This window comes from Hyla sarda, chromosome 2, assembly GCF_029499605.1.
Source record: "Hyla sarda isolate aHylSar1 chromosome 2, aHylSar1.hap1, whole genome shotgun sequence".
Lineage (NCBI taxonomy): Eukaryota > Metazoa > Chordata > Amphibia > Anura > Hylidae > Hyla > Hyla sarda.
Window position 1 is genome coordinate 498,377,988 of NC_079190.1, and position 24,001 is coordinate 498,401,988.

A 24,001-nucleotide genomic window follows, 5' to 3' on the forward strand; every position below is an offset into this window, starting at 1 on the left:
GGGGCGATACCAGACAGCAGTCAGTGCATACACTTCAGTAATACAGGTAAAGAGTACAGAACTTGTGTATCCTCCCTGTACTGTAGGGGGCGATACCAGACAGCAGTCAGTGCATACACTTCAGTAATATAGGTAAAGAGTACAGAACATGTAATACCTCCCTGTACTGTAGGGGGCGATACCAGACACCAGTCAGAGCATACACTTCAGTAATACAGGTAAAGAGTACAGAACATGTAATACCTCCCTGTACTGTAGGGGGCGCTACCAGACAGCAGTCAGTGCATGTACTTCAGTAATACAGGTAAAGAGTACAGAACATGTAATACCTCCCTGTACTGTAGGGGGCACTACCAGACACCAGTCAGTGCATACACTTCAGTAATACAGGTAAAGAGTAGTACAGAACATGTAATACCTCCCTGTACTGTAGGGGGCACTACCAGACACCAGTCAGTGCATACACTTCAGTAATACAGGTAAAGAGTAGTACAGAACCTATAAAACCTCCCTGTACTGTAGAGGGCGACACCAGACATCAGTAAGTGCATACACTTCAGTAATACAGGTGATTTACCAGTAAAATGCCCATTCTGATTGGTCAGTTCCTCCAGTTGTGACATGTCTTACAGATCTGGACTGTCTGTACATTGTATGTTGAGTCCGGTTTCAAGTTACAATGTTCCAGAAAAAAACATTGTATGTTGAAACTATTGTAAGTTGAGGGATCACTGTACATATGAGAGACCACACTGAGACTTGTAGTGTAAACAGGAATACTGAGCCTTGTAGTTCCCCAGTCTATAGACATTCAGCGGAGCAGTAACCATTTGTGTGCTGTAGTACTTTACTGTAGTTGTTCTCTTCTCCTGTACGTTCAGTGTCTCCTATTAATTCCTACAGTAATACTGAAGTAGATGACCGGCCATGTAAAGGAGGAGCCCGAGCTGACCTGATCCCAGGTGATTCCCCCCCCTGCCCAGCGGATCTATCGCCATATTGTGAGGGGTTACATGATCAGCCACCATGAGCTTCCTCATAGACTCCATCTTCATGGTCATCTCTCAGGTGAGGGGCAGGTACTGACCACCTGTTAAAGGGGTACTCCACCCCAGACATCTTAAAGGAGTACTCCAGTGGAAAAGTTTTTTTTTTTTTTTAATCAACTGGTGCCGGAAAGTTAAACAGATTTGTAAATTATTTCTATTAAAAAATCTTTACCCTTTCAGTACTTTCTAGCTGCTGTATGCACCTCTGTCCGTGTCAGGAACTGTCCAGAGCAGCATAGGTTTGCAATGAGGATTTTCTCCTGCTTAGGACAGTTCCTGACACAGACAGAGGTGTCAGCAGAGAGCACTGTTGAGAAGACAAAAAAGAAATTCAAAAAGAAAAGAATTTCCTCTGTAGCATACAGCTGCTTAAAAGGACTGGAAGGGTTAAAGATTTTTTTACAGAAAGTAATTTACAAACTGTTTAACTTTCTGGCACCCGTTCATTTAAAAAAAAAAAAGTTTTCCACCGGAGTACCCCTTTAAAGGAGTAGACCAGTGGTGAACAACTTATCCCCTATCCTAAGGATAGGGGATAAGTTTGAGATCGCGGGGGGTCCGACCGCTGGGGCCCCCTGCGATCTCCTGTACGGGGCCGCGACAGCCCGCGGGAAGGGGGCGTGTCGACCTCAGCACGAAGCGGCGGCCGACACGCCCCCTCAATACAACTCTATGGCAGAGCCGAAGCGCTGCCTTCGGCAATCTCCGGCTCTGCCATAGAGATGTATTGAGGGGGCGTGTCGGCCGCCGCTTCGTGCGGGGGTCGACACCCGCTATCTGGGCGGAGAGCCTGGCCCCCGTACAGAGAGATCTCAAGGGGCCCCATCGGTCGGACCCCCCGCGATCTCAAACTTATCCCCTATCCTTAGGATAGGGGATAAGTTTTTCACCACTGGACTACTTCTTTAAGCGGGGATTGTCCGCAGAGGAAAACTTCTTAAAGGGGTACTCCACCAGAAAACATCTTATCCCCTATCCAAACCATAGGGGTTAAGATGTCTAATCGCGGGGTTCCCGATGCTGTGATTGCGGGGATTCCGTAAGCTAAAAGGGCAGGGAGGAGGGTCCCATTACCTGCCTCCTGCTGCCGCTATATCAGTGGATTACCGATCACAATATCTACCTATGGAGACTTAAAAAGTCAAAAAAAATAAAAATAAATTAAATAATAATAATTATAAGTGTCTATAACTATATAGAACACCGTCCTCTAATAAAAAATGTTATTACCCTTATTTTCCCATTTAACAAAAAAAAGAAAAAAATAATACATATTTGGTATCACGGCGTGCGTAAATATCAAAACTATTAAAATATAATGTTTAGGATCCTGCATGGTAAATGGCGTAAACGTAAAAAAATCTCAAACACCAAAAATACTGATTTTTAATCACATCATGAAAAAAATGGTACCAACAACAACTACAGATCACGGCACAAAAATGAGCCTCATACATCCCTGTATACGGAAAAATAAAAAAGTTATAGGGGTCAGAAAAGGAAAATTTTTTTGCATATGAATTTTGTAAAAAAAAAGTTTTTTTTTTTGTTTTTTTTTATAGTACAGTAATAGAAAACCTATATAAATCGGGTATTGCTTTAATCACATTGAAGAATAGAGATACTGTATCATTTTTACCATAAAGTGCACTTGGTAACCCCCCCACCCCAAATTGTAGGTTTTCTTATAAATTTCTACCTGCAAATATAATTTTTGGTCACTTAAAAAGAACAAGCCTCCTATGGGTCTATAGGTGAAAAAAAATTAGAGTTATGGGGGGAATTTGTCAAGCTGTGCTAACGTACAGGACTTACATACACTGTTTTCCATGGTGTAAGTGTTTCTTATGTGTGACACATTTATTATACTATCACAGAGGGTTGATAAATTTGTCTCACATAAGCAAAAACCAAGAAATGACATCAGAACACCACTTTGTAACACCACCTCTTCTCTTCTGTGACTTTTCTGCTGTAAAGCCACATTTGTGACAAATGTGCAATATATATGCATTTATTTTATTTTAACCACTTTTTTCTCATTTTTTGTATGTTTCCCCCCCCCCCCTCGTTTTAGTTCCTTGTATTCAGTACTACTTCGGACTAAGGTGACCAGCATTTTTTTTTTGTTTAATATTAATGAAATGGTTAACGAGGGCTTGTGGAGGAGTGTTTTTGGAATACATTTTTTTTTTTGTTTTCTTATCAGGCTTAGTAGTGGAAGCTGTCTTATAGACGAAATCCAGTACTAAGCCGGGCTTAGCGTTAGCCACAAAAACAGCTAGCACTAACCTCCAATTATAACCCTGGTACCCACCACCACAGGGGTGCCGGGAAGAGCCGGTACCAAAGGGCCCGGAGCATAAAAACGGCGCTCCTGGGCCTAGGCGATAACAGGCTGGCATTATTTAGGCTGGATATATATAGGAAAAAAAGTGAGACAGGAAATAGCGCAACTATGTGCGGTTAATCCTCAAGAGTGTGGGGTAAATGGTGTGCTGTAGTGGGGTACGCTCACCTTATTGTGTTGTACTCCGGGTACGACACCATTAAGCGCATACAGCCAGACTGGTATGTGGCTTACTGGAGCTGGGGTGCTGCCGACATCAATCCCGTCCTTCGGGGCAGTATAGAGGATCAGACATACGAATGCTGTGATCACAGCAGAAAAAGATGTCCTTGCGGCGCTCCTCCCATGGAATAAATTAATAGTAACCGTAGGCATGGAAGATGCTCTTCATACGTCCACAGAAAACATTATTTAGGCTGGGGAGGGCCAGTAACAATGGTCCTCGCCCATCCTGGTAACATCAGGCTGTTGCTGCTTGGTTGGTATCAAGCTGAGTATGAAAATATGGGGAACCACACACCTTTTTTGCATAAATAATTAAATAATAATAAAAAATTTATACCAACCAAGCAGCAACAGCCTGACATAACCAGGGTGGGCTAGGACCATGGTTACTGGCCCTCCCCAGCCAAAATAACGCCAGCCTGTTACCGCCTAGGCCCAGGAGCGCTGTTTTTGACGCTCCGGGCCTGTTGGTACCGGCTCTTCCCGATGCACCTGTGGTGGTGGGTACCGGGGTAATAATTGGGGGGTTAGCGCTAGCTGTTTTTGTGGCTAATGCTAAGCCCGGCTTAGTAATGGAATCCATCTATTAGACACCTTCCACTAATAAGCCTGTTAAGAAAAATAAATAAATAAAAAACACGTTTATTTAAAAAAAAAACACTCCCCCACAAGCTTTAGTTAACCATTTTATTAATATTAAACAAAAAAAACGCTGGTCATTGACGTAATCCACCAATTGCGAAGAAGTTCTCCGCATACACGGATCTGAAATTAGAAGAAAAAAACACAAAAAATATGTTAATACGTTTATGGTGCCTCCAGCAGTTGTTAAACTACAATCCCCATCCCATGACGGGAGTTGTAATTTAGCAACAGCGAGCCTCCATTTTAGCAACAGCTGGGGGCACCCTGTTCCTAAACTACAACTCCCATCATGGGAGTTGTAGTTTAGCAACAGCCAGGGAACCATGGATATAATACTACAGCACAGTCATTTCATATTCCCCTCCTGGAGCTGTGATTGGCCGAGGGGTCTCGGCCAACCACAGCTTCAGGAGGGAAATATGAAACTGCAGTGCCGTAGTATTATATTCCTGTGAACCGGCCGGGGAGTGGAGCGCTTGTCACCTGCCCGTACCACACAACTACAACTCCTAGCATGTCCTGACTGTATGCTCCCCTGAAACTACGCCACTGTCGTTTTATATATCCCTCCTGAGACCCCTCGGCCAATCACAGCTCCAGGCGGGGAATATGAAACTACAATGCCGTAGTATTATATTTATGGTTACTGGCCCCGCTGCCCCCCCACATACACCCACCGTTCGCAGTATGCCACCACCATGCTCCCCCCCCCCCAATATACCACCCGCTGCCCAGCCACATTTAACTTCCGCCAGCTAGCTAATGAAAGACTACAACTCCCAGCATGCCCTCACTGTATGGGCATGCTGGGAATTGTAGTCTTACAACAGCGGGTGGGGGGTGGTATATGTGGGTTGCCAGTGATAGATGCGGGTGATGGATGCGGGCGTGCAGCGGGTGTGAGGTGCGGGCGGGACTTTTACGGGAATTTTTCTAACCCAAATTTTTTTGGTGTAGATTTGCAACTTTATAGGTCGCTTGCAACTTTTTTTAACAAAAGTTGCAGTTAGTTAATCCCTGTCTACAGCAAAGTAAAAGACAGATCTCGTGTAAAACAGCTGAGTTGTGTGAAATTGTGCAGCTGGCGTACCACTAAAAGTCGCACAAAAGTTGCACAAATATACACCAAAAATCATGAAATTCCTTGAAAAAATTCCCCCTGTGGATTTTAAAAGTAGAGGAGGAAAACCCAAAAACGCAAAAATGAAAATTGGCCTGGTCCTTAACCTCTTAAGGACCAAGGACGTATGAGTCTGTCCTTGGTCCCGCTCCCGTGATATAACACGGGGTCCCGCGGTGACCCCACATCATATCACGGCGGTCCCGGCATCATAGTGAAGCCGGGACCCGCCTCTAATAGCGCGCGGAACTGACCGCGGTGCCGCGCGCTATTAACCCTTTAGCCGCGCACTCAAAGCTGAGCCACACGGCTAAAAGTGAAAGTAAAAAGTGCTGGTTAGCTCAGGGAGCTGTTCGGGATCGCCGCGGTCTCTTACCTTCCTTCCTGCAGTCCGATCGCCGATTGAATGCTTCAAGCCTGAGATCCAGCCTTGAGCAATCAATCGCCGAAACCACTGATCAATGCATCTCTATGGAGATGCATTGAACACTGTTAAAGATCAGTAAATGCAATGTTATAGCCCCCTATGGGGGCTATAATATTGCAAAAGAAAAGTGTAAAAAAATCATTAACCCTTTCAATTATAACTTCCCCTAATAAAAGTTTGAATCACCCGGCATTTCCAATACCGTAAAAAAAAAAAAACAGTGTAAATAAAAACAAAAATAAACATATGTGGTATCACCGCATGCGGAAATGTCCGATTTAAAAAAAATATACCGCTAATTAAACCGCACGGTCAATGGCGTACGCGCAAAAAAATTCCAAAGTCCAAAATAGCGTATTTTTGGTCACTTTTTATATCATGAAAAGATGAATAAAAAGCGATCAAAAAAGTCCTATCAATTCAATGCAAAAATGGTACCGACAAAAACTTCAGATCACGGCGCAAAAAATGAGCCCTCATAGCGCCCTGAACACGGAAAAATGAATAAGTTATATTGGTCAGAAGATGACAATTTTAAACGTATACATTTTCCTGCATGTAGTTATGATTATTTTCTGAAGCAATACAAAATCAAACCTATATAAGTAGGGAATCATTTTTACCGTATGGACCTGCAGAATAAAGATAAGGTGTCATTTTTACCGAAAAATGCACTGCGTAGAAACGGAAGCCCCCAAAAGTTACAAAACGGCGTTTTTTTTTTTCAATTTTGTCGCACAATGATTTTTTTTTCCGTTTCACCGTCGATTTTTGGGCAAAATGACTGACGTCATTACAAAGTAGAATTGGTGGCGCAGAAAATAAGCCATCATATGGATTTTTAGGTGCAAAATTGAAAGAGTTATGATTTTTAAAGGCAAGGAGCAAAAAACGAAAATGCAAAAACGGAAAAACCCCCGATCCTTAAGGGGTTAAGGGGTTAAAGGGGGGCTCCGCCCCTAGACATCGTAACCCCTAACCAAAGGATAGGGGATAAGATGTCTGATCGCGGGGGTCACCACGATCTCTCTTGCAGCACCCACGTTCACCAGCTGCACGGAGCAAAGAACACTCCGTGGCTGATGATGGGCAATACAGGGGCCGGAGTATCATGACATTGTGGCCCCGCCCCCTTCTGACATCATGCCCCACCCCCTTAATGCAAGCCTTTGGGAGGGGGTGTGGCGGTCCCTTTGGCAGCGGCATCTAAAGGGACCTTTAACCAGTCCCTGGTGGTCTAGTGGGGCAAATCATATACTCGCAGCACAATCGATCTGTATCTGATTGAGCCTGGAGCATTGATCTGTATGAGGAATCTAATGATTCATCCTAAAAGTCTCCTAAGGGACTAATAAAGTGTAAAAGAAACATTTTTTAATAAAAGTTCAAAAACACACATTAAAGGGGTAGTCCAGTGGTGAAAAACTTATCCCCTATCCTAAGGATAGGGGATAAGTTTGAGATCGCAGGGGGGTCCGACCGCTGGGGCCCCCTGTGATCTCTCTGTACGGGGGCCAGGCTCTCCGGCCAGATAGCGGGTGTCGACCCCCGCACGAAGCGGCGGCTGACACGCCCCCTCAATACATCTCTATAGCAGAGCCGGAGACTGCCGAAGGCAGCGCTTCGGCTCTGCCGTAGAGTTGTATTGAGGGGGCGTGTCGGCCGCCGCTTCGTGCGGAGGTCGACACGCCATCTTCCCGCGGGCTGTCGGGGCCCCGTACAGGAGATCGCAGGGACCCCCCCCCCCCTAACAGGAGATCGCAGGGACTAGGTCACCACTGGACTACTCCTTTAACCCCTTCCATATTAAAAATTCACATCACTTCCTCCTCCTCCCAATTTTCATACAAAAAACATTTAAACATAATAAAAATAAACATATTTGGTATTTTGCGCGTGCGTAATTGTCCCAACTATTAAAATATAACATTATATATCCCATATGGTCAATAGTGTTAACATAAAAAAATACCAATCCTGAAAATATTAAGTAAAAAGCGATCAAAAAGTCTGATCATAACCAAAATTGTACCGATTTTAAACAGCAGATTACAGCGCAAAAATTGCCCTCGTACAGCCTGGTATACAGAAAAATAAAAATGTTATCGGGGTGAAAAAAATGTAATAAAAAAAAAAAAAGTTTTAAATTAGTTAAACATGACAGAAATTAAACACATTTGGTATTGCTGTAATCAGGGCGACCTAAAATATCAAAATACCATGTATGCTACCTGTCCATTTTAGGAACTGTCCAGAGTAGGAGAAAATCCCCATAGCAAACATATGTTGCTCTGGACAGTTCCTAAAATGGACAGAGATGTCAGCAGAGAGCACTGTGCTCGTGATGTCAGCAGAGAGCTCTGTGTTCCAAAAAGAAAAACCTTTCCTCTGTAGTATTCAGCAGCTAATAAGTCCTGGAAGGATTAAGATTTTTTTTAATAGAAGTTATTTACAAATCTGTTTAACTTTCTGGCACCAGTTGATTTAAAAATAAATAAATAAAAAAAAAAGTTTTCCACCGGGGGACTCCGGGCCCCAAGACATCACGGGGCTCCAGCCGCTGGGGACTCCGCAATCTAGCATGCAGCACCCACCTGTAAGTACTGCCGGAAGCGCTGGAGGTTTCTCAGTCTTTTGCCTCCCGACCACGGGGACGGAATATCGCGACGTCACGACTCCGCCTCCATGTGACACCACGCCCCGCCCCCTCAATGCAAGTCTATGGAAGGGGGCGTGACGCTGTCACGCCCCCTTCCATAGACTTGCATTGAGGGAGCGGGACGTGACGTCATGAGGGGGCGGGGCTATGACTTATTATTTTTTTTATTGGGTTTCCACACCCCTGATAATACAAAAAAAAGGGGGAAAAAAATCACACACATCCCTATGCCAGCCGGTCAGTGTTTTTGTGCAAAAAATAATTTTAGCTCAAGTGATAAATTCAGCGCTACATCTCCTAACCACGCCCCCTGGAAGAGCACAAAAATGTAAAATCCCAAAGCAAAAAACATTAAAAAAAATATCCCAAAGTGAGATGATTTCAGTGCAAGTCAATATGCTAAAGAAAAAATAATAAATCTAAAAATAAATCTATTATAAATAATAATAATAAAAAATAAAAAAAAGATAAATTTGTATGTCTCTTCTCAGCTGCTGTTCTTTGGCTTTGGATGGCTGTTCTTCATGCGTCAGCTCTTTAAAGATTATGAGGTAAGTGCTCTGAAACATTGTAACGAAGGGAGTTATGTGCATTTCGCTGCTTTTAGTGACCTAATGAAAGCACTGCAGTTTTTTTTTTTTTTTTTGCCCATATCCTGTACTTTCACCATCACTATTCCTACAGCAGTATCTGTTTTATTCTAGCACAGCTGCATCCATGTAGTTTACTACTGTAAATGGGTGATGTGATCACCAGTCTAACTCACAGAAAATCACAGTGTTTAAAGGGCTACTCCGCCGGAAAACATCTTATCCCCTATCCAAATGATAGGGGATAAGATGTCTAATTGCGGGGGGTCCCGCCGCTGGGACCCCTGCGATCTCCGTCACAGCACCCCAGTCATCCGGTGCATGGAGCGAACTCCGCTCTGTGCCGGATTACTGATGATCAAAGCCGCCATGCCCCCTCCCATAAAAATTAATGGAGGGGGCGTGACGTGACTTCACGAACCCGGAAGCTTCAAGCGTCCATGTTCTGGACTCCTCCGCTGCTGGCCGGGAGATCACTGGGTCCCTACTGGCGGGACCCCCATGATCAGACATCTTATCCCTTTTCCTTTGGATAGGGGATAAGATGTTTTCCGGTTGAGTACCTGTTTAAAGGGGTATTTTTTATTTATTTATATATATATATATATATATATATATATATATATATCAACTGGCTCCAGAAAAAAATCTTAATCCTTCCAATAATTATCAGCTGCTGAAGTTGAGTTGTTCTTTTCAGTCTGTCAGCTCTCTGCTGACATCTCTGCTTGTCTCGGGAACTGCACAGAGTAGAAGAGGTTTGCTATGGGGATTTGCTTCTACTCTGGACAGTTCCCGAGACAGGTGTCATCAGAGAGGACTTAGACAGAAAAGAACAACTCAACTTCAGCAGCTCATAAGCACTGAAAGGATTAAGATTTTTAATAGAAGTAATTTACAAAATCTGTTTTAACTTTCTGGAGCCAGTTGATATAAATAAAAAAATTTTTTCCTGGATAACCCCTTAAATGTCTTAGAGAAGGTGATCAATCCTGGGTCAGCTGACTTCCTGTGAACTACAGGATGACATCATCACCTATCAGATAGCTCCCAGACCCCTCCCAGCTCTGTCTGTATACTGCTGCATCTTTATGGTATAAGGATTTATAGTAGTTATATACCTCTCCTCCAGCTCTATCTGTATACTGCTGCTATCTCTGTGGTATCAGGATATATAATAGTTATAGGTCAAATCACTTTTTTACTTTAAATAAGAAAATGCATCATACTGTATGTATTGTGAACTGACACCAACCCGCTTATGAGTCTCAGTAGTTTAGGCTTCGGGTTGCTGGAGTCCAGGCAGGTAATTAGGTTGCTCTTATTTGGTGAACAGCATTGATGAGACTCCACCCCCACTCTTTTTGCAAAGCCAGAGGATTCATGTGAAATACAGGCAGCAGTAGGAAATCATTTCTGTTATGAATTAGGAATTTGTATGGCTGAAAACCCCTTGCCTGCCACATGAGCTAAAACTGGTAAGCACAGGGCATAAACAAGAATCTATACATTATTCTGTAATAATAGCTACACTTTACAATACAAGCCAAAATAAAATAAATTCCTGGAGTGCTCCTTTAAAGGGGTACCATGGTGAATTTTTTTTTTGTTTTTTTTTTTAAATCAACTGGTACCAGAAAGTTATACAGATTTGTAAATTACTTCTATTTAAAAATCTTAATCCTTCCAGTACTTATCAGCTGCTGTACACTATAGAGAAAATTCTTTTATTTTTGATTTTCTTTTCCGTCTGACCACAGTGCTCTCTGCTGACACCTCTGTCCGTGTCAGGAACTGTCCAGAGCAGGAGAGGTTTGCTATGGGGATTTGCTCCTACTCTGGACAGTTCCTGAGACAGACAGAGGTGTCAGCAGAGAGCACTGTGGTCAGATTGGAAAGAACTACACAACTTCCCATGGAGCATACAGCAGCTGATAAATACTGGAAGGATTAAGATTTTTTTAATAGAAGTAATTTACAAATCTGTTTAACTTTCTGGCACCATTTGATTAAAAAAAACATTTTAAAATGTTTTTTTCACCGGAGTACCCCTTTAATAAACTTTTAATAAAGTTGTGGATCTGACCCGTCACTTAGTTGTTTTTACCTCCCAAAGATATACGGTAACTAGATTACTGGTGAGTTAAAGGGGCACTCCGGTGGAATTTATTTATATATTTATTTTAAATCAACTGGTGCCAGAAAGTTAAACAAATTTGTAAATCACTTCTATTAAAAAATCTTAATCCTTCCACTACTTATTAGCTGCTGAATACTACAGAGGAAATGATTTTCTTTTTGGAACACAGTGCTCTCTGCTGACATCTCTGTCCATTTTAGGAACTATCCAGAGTAGGAGAAAATCCCCATAGAAAACATATGCTGCTCTGGACAGTTCCTAAAATGGACCGAGATGTCAGCAGAGAGCACTGTGCTCGTGATGTCAGCAGAGAGCTCTGTGTTCCAAAAAGAAAAGAATTTCCTCTGTAGTATTCAGCAACTAATAAGTACTTGAAGGATTAAGATTTTTTAATAGAAGTAATTTACAAATCTGTTTAACTTTCTGGCACCAGTTGATTTAAAAAGAAGAGAAAAAAAAAAGTTTTTCACCCGAGTACCCCTTTAATTAGTGACTTTAACGGAGGAATATAAAATCTTGCCTTGTTCCTGACATGTTACAGTCTGTGTCTATATAACGGTGATCACATGGGTCTCATCATGTGACCTAACACCAGGATTTTGTTCTCCTCAGGTGCGGCAGTATGTCGTCCAGGTCGTCTTCTCGGTGACCTTCGCCTTCTCCTGTACCATGTTTGAACTCATCATTTTTGAGATCCTGGGCCTACTCAATAGCAGGTGACTATATATACAGCAGTGGTCTCAAACCAGGGTGCCTCCAGATGTTTCAAAACTACAACTCCCAGCATGCCCGGACAGCCAACGGCTGTCCGGGCATGCTGGGAGTTGTAGTTTTGCAACATCAAGTATATCTGTAATATACTTTTTTTATTTGACTTCTCGCCATATGTTATTTTTTTTAAACTGTGTAAGGCTGCATTCACATCCCGTTTTTGCAATACGGTTCCCGTCTCCGGTTTCAGTGAAGAAAAACGTATGGAACCGTATTGCAAACCGTATGTATAGACATTTCATAGAAAACCGTATGCCAACCGTAGCATCAGGTTGTGTACGTTTTGCATCATTCACGGTTTTATCAGTTTTTTTTCCCCGTACACAAAACCGTAGTCTACTACGGTTTTATGTCCGGGTGAAAAACTGGACACAACCTGTGTACGTTTAAAAAAAAAAAAAAAAAATGGTGGTCGAAATGGTGGTCTGTGCGTACCGTTCCATCCGGTTTGCACAATACGGTTTTGCAGTTTGTACATGCGCAGTGCATGCTGAAAGTTCTTCCCACAAATAGAACAAGAAGAACTTTATTTAATTAAAGGGGTACTCCGCCCCTAGACATCTTATCCCCTATCCAAAGGATAGGGGATAAGATGTCAGATCGCCACGGTGCCGCTGCTGGGGACCACAGGGATCGGCGCTACGGCACTGCACTATCATTACAGCACAGAGCGAGTTCGCTCTGCACGTAATGACGGGCAATACAGAGGCCGGAGCATCGTTACGTCACGGCTCCTCCCCTTGTGATGTCACGGCCCACCCCCGTCAATACAAGTCTATGGGAGGGGGCGCGGCGGTCGTCACGCCCCCTGCCATAGACTTGCTTTAAGGGGACGGCCCGTGATGTCATGAGGGGCGGAGCCATGACATCACGCTGCTCCGTCCCCTGTATCGCCCGTCATTACGCACAGAGCGAACTCGCTCTGTGCAGTAATGATAGCGGGGTGCCGCAGCGGCGATCCCCGGGGTCCCCAGCAGCGGGACTGCGGTGATGTGACATCTTATCCCCTATCCTTTGGATAGGGGATAAGATGTCTAGGGGCGGAGTACCCCTTTAAGGACAAACATAAAACTGCATCTGTTTTTTTTCTTCAAAAAACGTCTTAAACTGTATGCAACCGGACATCCGTTTTCAAACCGTACAGAGGTCTATACAGTTGTACACAGTTGTATACGGTTCGGTCCGGTTTTGAGATATACGTTTTGTTTTTTTACAAAAAACCTGATACGGGAACCATATTGCAAAAACGAGATGTGAACCCAGCCCAAGGCTGGATTCACACCACGTTTTTGCAATACAGTTCCCATATACGTTTTCAATTTGAAAACCGTACGGAACCGTATTGAAAACCGTACGGAACCGTATTGAAAACCGTACGGAACCGTATTGAAAACCGTACGGAACCGTATTGAAAACCGTACGGAACCGTATTGAAAACCGTACGGAACCGTATTGAAAACAGTACGGAACCGTATTGAAAACAGTACGGAACCGTATTGAAAACAGTACGGAACCGTATTGAAAACAGTACGGAACCGTATTGAAAACCGTACGGAACCGTATTGAAAACCGTACGGAACCGTATTGAAAACCGTACGGAACCGTATTGAAAACCGTACGGAACCGTATTGAAAACCGTACGGAACCGTATTGAAAACCGTACGGAACCGTATTGAAAACCGTACGGAACCGTATTGAAAACCGTACGGAACCGTATTGAAAACCGTACGGAACCGTATTGAAAACCGTACGGAACCGTATTGAAAACCGTACGGAACCGTATTGAAAACCGTACGGAACCGTATTGAAAACCGTACGGAACCGTATTGAAAACCGTACGGAACCGTATTGAAAACCGTACGGAACCGTATTGAAAACAGTACGGAACCGTATTGAAAACAGTACGGAACCGTATTGAAAACAGTACGGAACCGTATTGAAAACCGTACGGAACCGTATTGAAAACCGTACGGAACCGTATTGAAAACCGTACGGAACCGTATTGAAAACCGTACGGAACCGTATTGAAAACCGTACGGAACCGTATTGAAAACCGTACGGAACCGTATTGAAAACCGTATGCATTGACTCTCCATTGTAAACCGTATGCCGAAACGCTTTTGGATACGGGTCTATTATTTTATTTTGTCGGTAACAGGTGTGAACCTCGTGAAATCCCCGGAGCAAGCTCTACTAAAAGCTCCAATCCCGAATGTCTCAAAGGGAATACGCAAACTTATTTCCTTCTATTATCTTTCTAGCCGCTAAGATAGCCATACGACTAATTGGGAATCAAGTTCTATTCAATTTCAGCTGATACGCCCCAAGTTAAATTGGATAATGCCTAATGACAAATTGACGAGCCTTTTAAATGATTCCCAACAGTCGTTTGAGGCTACCTGGCAACCTTGGGTGGACTATCTGGCTAATCCTTCTGTCTCTGTTCTTTTCTCCTCTTACCTTCCTTTCTTTTTCTCCTCCCCTGTTTCGTTCCTTGTGCTGTTTCCCCTTGTGTGTCTGACTTTGTATTGTTTAAAACCCGGTGTCACCGGGCTAATTTGTCTGATCATATACTGGTTGATTCAGGTAGCTTTGGCTCCTTCCAAAGGCTTATCTTGTGTCTCTTGTTCAAGCGGAGGAACCTTCATAGGAATCCCTTAAAGGGGTACTCCGCTCCTAGACATCTTATCCCCTATCCAAAGGATAGGGGATAAGATATCAGATCGCCGGGGTCCTGCTGCTGGGGACCCCGGGGATCGCTGCTGCGGCACCCCCCCTATCATTACTGCGCAGAGCGAGTTCGCTCTGCAGGTAATGACGGGCAGTACAGGGGCCGGAGCATCATTACCTCACGGCTCCGCCCCTCTTGACGTCACGGCCCGCCCCTTTCAATACAAGTCTATGGGAGGGGGCACGGCGGTCGTCACGCCCCCTGCCATAGACTTGCATTAAGGGGACGGGCCGTGATGTCATGAGGGGCGGAGCCATAACGTCACGCTGCTCCGGCCCCTGTATCGCCCGTCATTACGCTCAGAGCGAACTCGCTCTGTGCAGTAATGATGGCGGGGTGCCGCAGCGGGGATCCCGGGGTCCCCAGCAGCAGGACCCCGGCGATCTGACATCTTATCCCCTATCCTTTAGATAGGGGATAAGATGCCAGGGGCGGAGTACCCCTTTAATGGGAAGCCACAACTGATTTGTGACTTTGGGATCCGAACCTATCGGACTTATGCCTAATATATTGCTAATTACTTGTTGCAGTTTATAATTCTTTACAGTTGGCATAATGTGTACTGCTGACGTTATACGTTTTGTATGCTTATTCATTTTTGATCACCTTAATAATATTAAAAACATTAAAACAGAAAACCGTATGCCAAAAGATGCATCCGGTTGTGTCCGTTTTGCATCCTGTACAGTTTTGTAAGTTTTTTTTTCCCGTACCCAAAACCACGGTTTTTGTTCCGGGTGAAAAACTGTATTGAAATGTATACGTTTTTTTTTAACATGGGAGTCAATGGAAACCGTACAGAACTGTATGTGCGGACGGTCCCATCCGGTTTTCACCATACGGTTTTTGACTTTGCACAGTTTCTTTCTTGGAATTTCAATCAAACAAGTGAAACTTTATTCATAATGGAGTGAAATGTTAAAAATGTATAAGTTTTTTTTCTTAAAAAGGGTTGCAAAAAAAGAACGCCCTGTGCCTGGTCCCAGTAAATAATGCGGGGTCACGCCGTGTGCCGCGTATTATTAACCCTTTCGATGCAGCGTTCAAAGTTGATCACCGCATCTAAAGTGAAAGTGAAAGCTTCCCGGCAGCTCAGTAGAGCTGATCGCGACCATCGCGGTGAAATCGCAATGTCCCGATCAGCTAGAACGCGAGCGGAGGGTCTGTTACCTGCCTCCGTCGCGTCCGATCTGCGATTGATTGCTCCAAACTTGATAACCAGGCTTGAGCAATCGACCGCCAATAACACTGATCTTTGCCATGTCAATGCACGGCAATGATCAGTGTATGAGATCGGTGTGTGCAGTGTAATAGCCACTATTGGGAGCTATAACTGCAGGAAATAAAGTGTGAAATAAAGTTAATAAAGATCATTTAACCCCTTCCCTAATAAAAGTAAGGATCACCCCCCTTTTCCCATTTAAAAAAAAAACTGTGTAAATAAACATATATGGTATCGCCGCGTGCGGAAATGTCCGAACTATAAAAATGTCATTAAACCACATGGTCAATGGCGTATGCGCAAAAAATTCAAAAATAGCGTATTTTTGGTCACTTTTTATATCATGAAAAAATGAATAAAAAGCAATCAAAAAGTCTGATCAATATAAAAATGGTACCGATAAAAATCACGGCGCAAAAAATAAGCCCTAATACCGCCCCATACGTGGAAAAATAAAAAAGTTATAGGGGTCAGAAGATGACAATTTTAAACGTATACGTTTTCCTGCATGTAGTTATGATTTTTTACAGAAGTGCGACAAAATCATATCTATATAAGTAGGGGATCATTTTAATCGTATGGACCTACAGAATGATAAGGTGTCATTTTTACCGAAATATGCACTGTGTAGAAACGGAAGCCCCCAAAAGTTACAAAATGGCATTTTTTTTCTTCAATTTTATCACACAATGAATTCTTTTCTGTTTCGCCGTGGATATTTTGGTAAAATGACCGATTTCACTGCAAAGTAGAATTGGTGACGCAAAAAAAAAAAAGCCATAATATGGAATTTTAGGTGCAAAATTGAAAGTGTTATGATTTTTAGAAGTGAGGAGGAAAAAATTAAAATGCAAAAACGGAAAAACCCTACGTCCTTAAGGGGTTAAATCGTATACGGATTAAAATTTGTATACAGATTTTGATACAGTTCAGTCCGGTTTTGAGGAATCCGTTTTCATCACAAACCTGATAGGGGAAGTGTGGTGTGAACCCGGCCTAATATAGAGGTAATAATAGTCTTTCCTGTCTTCCAGCTCTCGGTATTTCCACTGGAAGCTAAACCTTTGCGTCATCCTGCTGGTCCTCGTCTTCGTGGTTCCGTTTTACATTGGATACTTCGTGGTGAGCAACATTCGACTGTGTGAGTACGAAGCGAGCAGGGCCCTTGCGTGTTGTCTAGCTGTGGCGGTAGTCACAACCTGTGGCTTGCAGCATTACACAACCTCCAACATACAGTTTTACTCTTGCAGTATTACTTCATATCCGCGTCGCAGGTTCCAGAAAACGGAGCCAGACGCTCTGTCGTACAAGGCACACGACAGATCCCGACAGATCCCATGGACTTTAAGAGGGGATTTGAATGGACAAGTATACTGCATGCAGCAGTTATACACTTCCCTTTCAGCTCTATCTGTATACTGCTGCTGCTGTCTCTATGGGATCAGTATATAAAGTAGTTACACATCCCCTCCCAGCTATATCTGTATACTGCTGCTGTCTCTATGGGATCATAGTGTTTGTGTGTGTGTGTGTATATATATATATATATATATATATATATATATATATATATATATATATATAGTAGATCTACACCTCCACGCTAGCTCTATCTTTGTACTGCTGCTATATCTATGGCATCAGGAAGGATATATAATAGTTATACACCTACCCTCCAGCTCTGTCTGTATACTGCTGCTGCTGTCTCTATGGGATCAGTATATATATATATATATATATATATAGTTCTACACTGCCACGCTATCTCTATCTGTATACTGCTGCTGCAGTCTCTATGGGAACAGTATGTATATGTGTGTATATATATTGTAGTTCTACACCGCCACGCTCTCTCTATCTGTATTCTATTGCTGCTATCTCTATGGGATCAGGATATATAGTAGTTATACATCTACCCTCCAGCTCTATCTGTATACTGCTGCTATCTCTATGGGGTCAGGATATATAGTAGTTATACACCTCCCCTCCAGTTATATCTGTATACTGCTGCTATCGCTATGGGATCTGTGTATATATATATATATATATATATATATATATATATAGTAGTTATACACCTCCCTGCAGCTTATCTGTATACTGCTGCTGCTATATCTGAGATCTGGATATATAATAGTTATACACCTCCCCTCCAGCTCTATCTGTATACTGCTGCTGTTATCTCTATAAGATCATGAAATATAATAGTTATACACATTCCCTAAGGCTGTGTTCACACTGCACATATTTTGATTTATTTTTCCTTCTCTTCTTGCTGTGGTTTTGTGGAAATCACTGTAAAAAAAAAAAATTTGTGGAAAATCCTGTAAAAACGTGTGAAAAAATGCAGTAAAAGTTCAATGTGTGACCACAGCCTAAAGGCTTCAAATCTTCAAACACCTCAGTTGTGATTATTGGTAAAATCACATTCTCCTTAAAGGGGTAGTCCAGTGGTGAAAAACTTATCCCCTATCCTAAGGATAGGGGATAAGTTTGAGATCGCGGGGGTCCGACCGCTGGGGCCCCCTGCGATCTCTCTGTACGGGGCCCCGGCTCTCCGCCGAGATAGCGGGTGTCGACCCCCGCACGAGGCGGCGGCCGACACGCCCCCTCAATACATCTCTATGGCAGAGCCGGAGATTGCCGAAGGCAGCGCTTCAGCTCTGCCATAGAGTTGTATTGAGGGGGCGTGTCGGCCGCCGCCTCGTGCGGAGGTCGACACGCCCCCTTCCAGCGGGCTGTCGGGGCTCCGTACAGGAGATCGCGGGGGGCCCCAGGGGTCGGACCCCCCGCGATCTGCAACTTATCCCCTATCCTTAGGATAGGGGATAAGTTGCTCACCACTGAATCCCCACTGGACTACTCCTTTAAGGTAATATTTGTCTATAAAACTCCCTTCGGTTAGGTGTATGCATCAAAACTACGCACAGTGCGAACTGATCCTAACTCACTTATCAGTCTAATCAGTTCACGCGGGTGACCTCCAGCACCAGCAGCCTCATTAGATGACCAGGTGCAGTGATCAGACTCCACACTCTTTCTCTGCAAAGTCAGAGGATTCATTGGAAATGTAGGCGGCGTTAGGAAATCATTTTTAGTATAGAATGAAATTGCAATCAATGTTGCTGCCAAAGCCGTGCTTGCCACATTAACTAAAACGGGTAAGCACAAGAACCTCTACCTTTATTATGTAATAAGAGCCTATGTTGCACAATATAAGTGAATATATGTATATATTAATGTGCTTCTTTAATAATGTTTCTTCTCTCTGCCCAGTGCACCGGCAGAGGCTGCTGTTCGCCTGTGTGGTGTGGCTTACCTTTATGTATTTCTTTTGGAAGCTGGGAGATCCCTTTCCTATACTGAGCCCAAAACATGGTGAGTCCAGTGATCTGAGAGACACAGGAGAGAGAAACCCACCAATAAATCTAATAAAAAGAAGTATCTTTACTGTACACTTATCCTTTTTTTTATCTTGTAAAATTCCTTTCTGTTTTAATGGGGATTTTCTAAGGGATATTAAAGGGGTACTCCGCTGCACAGCGTTTGGAACGAACTGTTCCAAACGCTGGAGCCGGTGCAGGAAGCTCGTGATGTCATAGCCATGCCCCCTCGTGATGTCACACCCCGCCCCCCTCAATGCAAGTCTATGGGAGGGGGCGTGGCGTCCGTCACGCCCCCTCCCATAGACTTGCATTGAGGGGGCGGGGCGTGACGACATGAAGGGGCGGGGCTATGACGTCACAAGCTCCCGGCTCCAGCGTTCGGTACAGTTTGTGCCAAACGCTGGGCAGCGGAGTACCCCTTTTAAGTGCAAATTACATATAAAAAGCTGTAATATGCTCCTCTGGCTTCTCTCTGTCTTTTCATGAACAAAAATCTCTCTTCTTGCAGGAATACTTTCCATCGAGCAGCTGATCAGTCGGGTGGGAGTCATCGGGGTGACCCTAATGGCTTTGCTATCTGGATTTGGTGCCGTGAATTGTCCGTACACATACATGTCCTACTTCTTAAGGTTAGTAGTAGAGATGAGCGAACTTACAGTAAATTCGATTCGTCACGAACTTCTCGGCTCAGCAGTTGATGACTTATCCAGCATAAATTAGTTCAGCTTTCCGGTGCTCCAATGGGCTGGAAAAGGTGGATACATTCCTAGGAAAGAGTCTCCTAGGACTGTATCCACCTTTTCCAGCTCACCGGAGCACCTGAAAGCTGAACTAATTTACGCAGGATAAGTCATCAACTGCCGAGCCGAGAAGTTCGTGACGAATCGAATTTACTGTAAGTTCGCTCATCTCTAGTTAGTAGACGTTCTACTGTAGTGACTTCTGCTTTGTATATAAACATTTATATTAGCATATGTATATTTTATTTATATTATATTCATATGAATTAATTATTATTTTGTATTAATATTAATGATCATACAAATTAATAATACATTATTAATACAAAATAGAAATAAGAATACAAAATGAAAATATTAATAATAATAAAATAATATTCATAATAATACAAAATGATATTAATAATAATACAAAATGATATTCATAATAATAATAATATTAATAATGATTTCTTGTGCTTTCCAGGAATGTGACAGAAACTGATATCCAAGCACTGGAGAGGAGATTACTACAGACTATGGATATGATAGTCAGTAAGAAAAAGAGGTAATGCTGAGAAAATTCCATTAGAGGGCGACAACATCCTGTCTTATCCCACTATGCTTAGTCGGAGGTGTAAACGCTATAATCAGCCGGCTAAATATTCTCTGCATTAATGCAATATTTTGTGTACAGGGATCGAATTATCAACATTATTAATTACTACCAATGGTAGCATCAATAATAATTATTTGTTTAAAATGTAAAGTTTAGAATTTCATAAATATCTCTATGATAGAGCATGTTGCATATCTATCTATCTCATATCTGTCTATATCATATCTATCTCTCATATCTATCTATCTATCTCATATCTATCTCATATCTATCTCTCATATCTATCTATCTATCTCATATCTATCTCTCATATCTATCTATCTATCTCATATCTATCTATCTCATATCTGTCTATATCATATCTATCTCTCATATCTATCTATCTATCTATCTCATATCTATCTATCTCATATCTGTCTATATCATATCTATCTATCTATCTATCTATCTCATATCTATCTATCTCATATCTGTCTATATCATATCTATCTCATATCTATCTATCTATCTCATATCTATCTCTCATATCTATCTATCTATCTCATATCTATCTCATATCTGTCTATATCATATCTCTCTCTCACATCTATCTATCTCATATTTATCTCTCATATCTATCTATCTCATATCATATCTATCTATCTCATATCTTTCTCATATTTATCTATCATATCTATATATCTATCTATCTCATATCTATCTCATATCTATCTCATATCTATCTCATATCTATCTCATATCTATCTATCTCATATCTATCTATCTCATATCTATCTATCTATCTCATATCCATCTATCTATCTATCTATCTATCTATCTCATATCCATCTATCTATCTCATATCTATCTATCTATCTATCTCATATCTATCTATCTATCTATCTCATATCCATCTATCTATCTCATATCTATCTATCTCATATCTATCTATCTATCTATCTCATATCTATCTATCTATCTCATATCCATCTATCTATCTCATATCTATCTATCTCATATCTATCTCATATCTATCTATCTCATATCTATCTATCTCATATCTATCTATCTCATATCTATCTCATATCTATCTATCTCATATCTATCTATCTCATATCTATCTATCTCATATCTATCTATCTATCTCATATCCATCTATCTATCTATCTATCTCATATCTATCTATCTATCTCATATCTATCTATCTCATATCTATCTATCTATTATCTCATATCTATCTATCTCATATCTATCTATCTCATATCTATCTATCTCATATCTATCTATCTATCTCATATCTATCTATCTATCTATCTCATATCTATCTATCTATCTATCTCATATCTATCCATCTCATATCTATCTCATATCCATCTATCTATCTCATATCTACCTGTCTTATATGTATCTGTTTAGCTACTTATATACATGTAAACTCAATGTGTGTGTATATATGTGTATATATATATGTTCCAGCATAACTTCCTAATGGCTGGAGATTTTTCAATACAACTTGGTGCACACGTTACTTATCAGCCAACTTAAAGTATAGTAGAGTTAAATTAACCCTAACTCACCCCTATTGACAAGGGTAGGGGGTTTTCTCTGCAGATCCATGCCAGTCTATGGGACTTCCAGTACATCTCCTGTTAGCTTTACTCTTGGGCTGCTGAGATTGTCCGGGATTATCTGTGTTTATTATACGTGACCTCTCATATCTGTTCTTTCATGGTAGTAGTTCCAAGGATCATCGGGGGAGGGGACAATTTAAGAAAAGTTATAAATTGATGTGGCGTCCGCCCAATAATATCATCATTATTGTTTTATTTTAGCGCCACTTATCACCCCGAATCCCGTAAACTGTGGATAAATCATTCCTTAATCTGCGTCTGACATCATTAATAGTAATAGCCGTCATATAGGTGTCAGTAACCGTGTACGCGCTGCTTGTGAACGGCTTCTTATACATAGCGCCCAGAACAAGGAGTTAGGATCGCCGCCATATTAACAGCGTCCTCTGGAGACGCATCCCACTAATTACCACTCTTTAGTGCTTTATTATGGGGGTATAGGGCGACATTATCAAGGCTTGGCCATTATTAATGTCCTAGTTCTTGTTTCTCACACAATGACCTGTTAATAATTACGGATTTTCTCATATTCGTATCTGTTATTAGGAAGACTGGGTGAAATCCAATATGGCTGCCAGCCCTGTGCCTTGTTATGCAGTGATATCATGGCGTTTTTGATCTATTAGATTAACGCTTTGATGACCCCCAATCCTTACATCAATATTTTCCAAACTGTGCGCCTCCAGCTGTTGCAAAACTACAACTCCCAGCACGCCCAGACAGCCTTCGGCCGTCATGTAAGCACGGCCTTTAAAGGTGTACTACCCTGGAAAACTTTTTTTTTTTTTTTAATCAACTGGTTCCAGAAAGTTAAACAGATTTGTAAATTACTTCTATTAAAAAAAAAATCTTAATCCTTCCAGCTGCTGTATGCCCCACAGGAAGTTCTTTTCTTTTTGAATTTCCTTTCTGTCTGACCACAGTGCTCTCTGCTGACACCTCTGTCCATTTTAGGAACTGTCCAGAGCAGGAGAGGTTTGCTATGGGGATTTGCTCCTCCTCTGGACAGTTCCTGACATGGACAGAAGTGTCAGCAGAGAGCACCGTGGTCAGACAGAAAGGAAATTCAAAAAAGAAAAGAACTTCCTGTGGAGCATACAGCAGCTGATAAATACAGGAAGGATTAAGATTTTTAAATAGAAGTAATTTACAAATCTGTTTAACTTTTTGGCACCAGTTGATTTAAATAAAAAAAAAAATAAAAAAAATAAAGTTATCCACCGGAGTACCCCTTTAACTGGGCTATATTGTGTACAGAAATAAACCTGTAAACGCTGCAATCCCCTTTTTCTCATAATTTTAGTCGGTCTGAGAGCAGCATCCGTTTTTATCCTACATTAGCGTGTACTTTTTTTTTTTCATTTACAGGTGTATTAAACGTATACGTTAACTGAAATTAAAACGCAGTGTGAATGCGGCGTAAGGCGGCTGTTTATTTTATTTATTAATTTTTTTCGGTTTAGTTTACAATGTCAAACCTACAGTCCTATATGAGGGAGGCGGCAGGATTATGTAGAGTAGAATACGTCCTCTCCTATAACTATGGATGATATTGGGGGAGATTTATCAAAACCTGTGCAGAGGAGAAGTTGCCCAGTTGCCCATAGCAACCAATCAGATCGCTGCTTTCGTTTTTAACAAGGCCTCTGCAAAGTGAAAGCAGCGATCTGATTGGTTGCTATGGGCAACTCAGCAACTTTTCCTCTGCACAGATTTTGATAAATCTCCCCCATTATTC

At 42.0% G+C, this 24,001-nt stretch overlaps 1 protein-coding gene and 1 long non-coding RNA gene across 8 annotated transcripts in view; one reads left to right on the forward strand and one right to left on the reverse strand.

Annotated features, from left to right (window-relative positions):
• The window catches only part of LOC130357202 (Golgi pH regulator), a 46,637-nt gene that overhangs the window by 5,016 nt on the left and 17,620 nt on the right, over positions 1–24,001 (forward strand). For 6 of the 7 annotated variants that reach the window (XM_056559769.1, XM_056559766.1, XM_056559771.1 and 3 more), the window contains 7 exons: positions 904–1,068; positions 8,967–9,026; positions 11,818–11,921; positions 16,964–17,070; positions 19,206–19,307; positions 19,824–19,944; positions 20,522–20,602. In XM_056559769.1, coding sequence (XP_056415744.1) covers positions 1,027–1,068; positions 8,967–9,026; positions 11,818–11,921; positions 16,964–17,070; positions 19,206–19,307; positions 19,824–19,944; positions 20,522–20,602 — 617 coding nt within the window. In that variant the 5' untranslated portion in view covers positions 904–1,026. Of the gene's footprint in view, positions 1–903; positions 1,069–8,966; positions 9,027–11,817; positions 11,922–16,963; positions 17,071–19,205; positions 19,308–19,823; positions 19,945–20,521; positions 20,603–24,001 lie in introns of those variants that run through there. The other variant, XM_056559772.1, reaches the window with a different exon arrangement.
• On the reverse strand, positions 19,249–23,988 carry LOC130357205 (uncharacterized). Its single transcript, XR_008889132.1, has 3 exons — positions 23,746–23,988; positions 22,210–22,350; positions 19,249–19,321 (listed from the first exon to the last, which is right to left on the reverse strand). It is a non-coding gene; the product is annotated as an uncharacterized LOC130357205 (long non-coding RNA).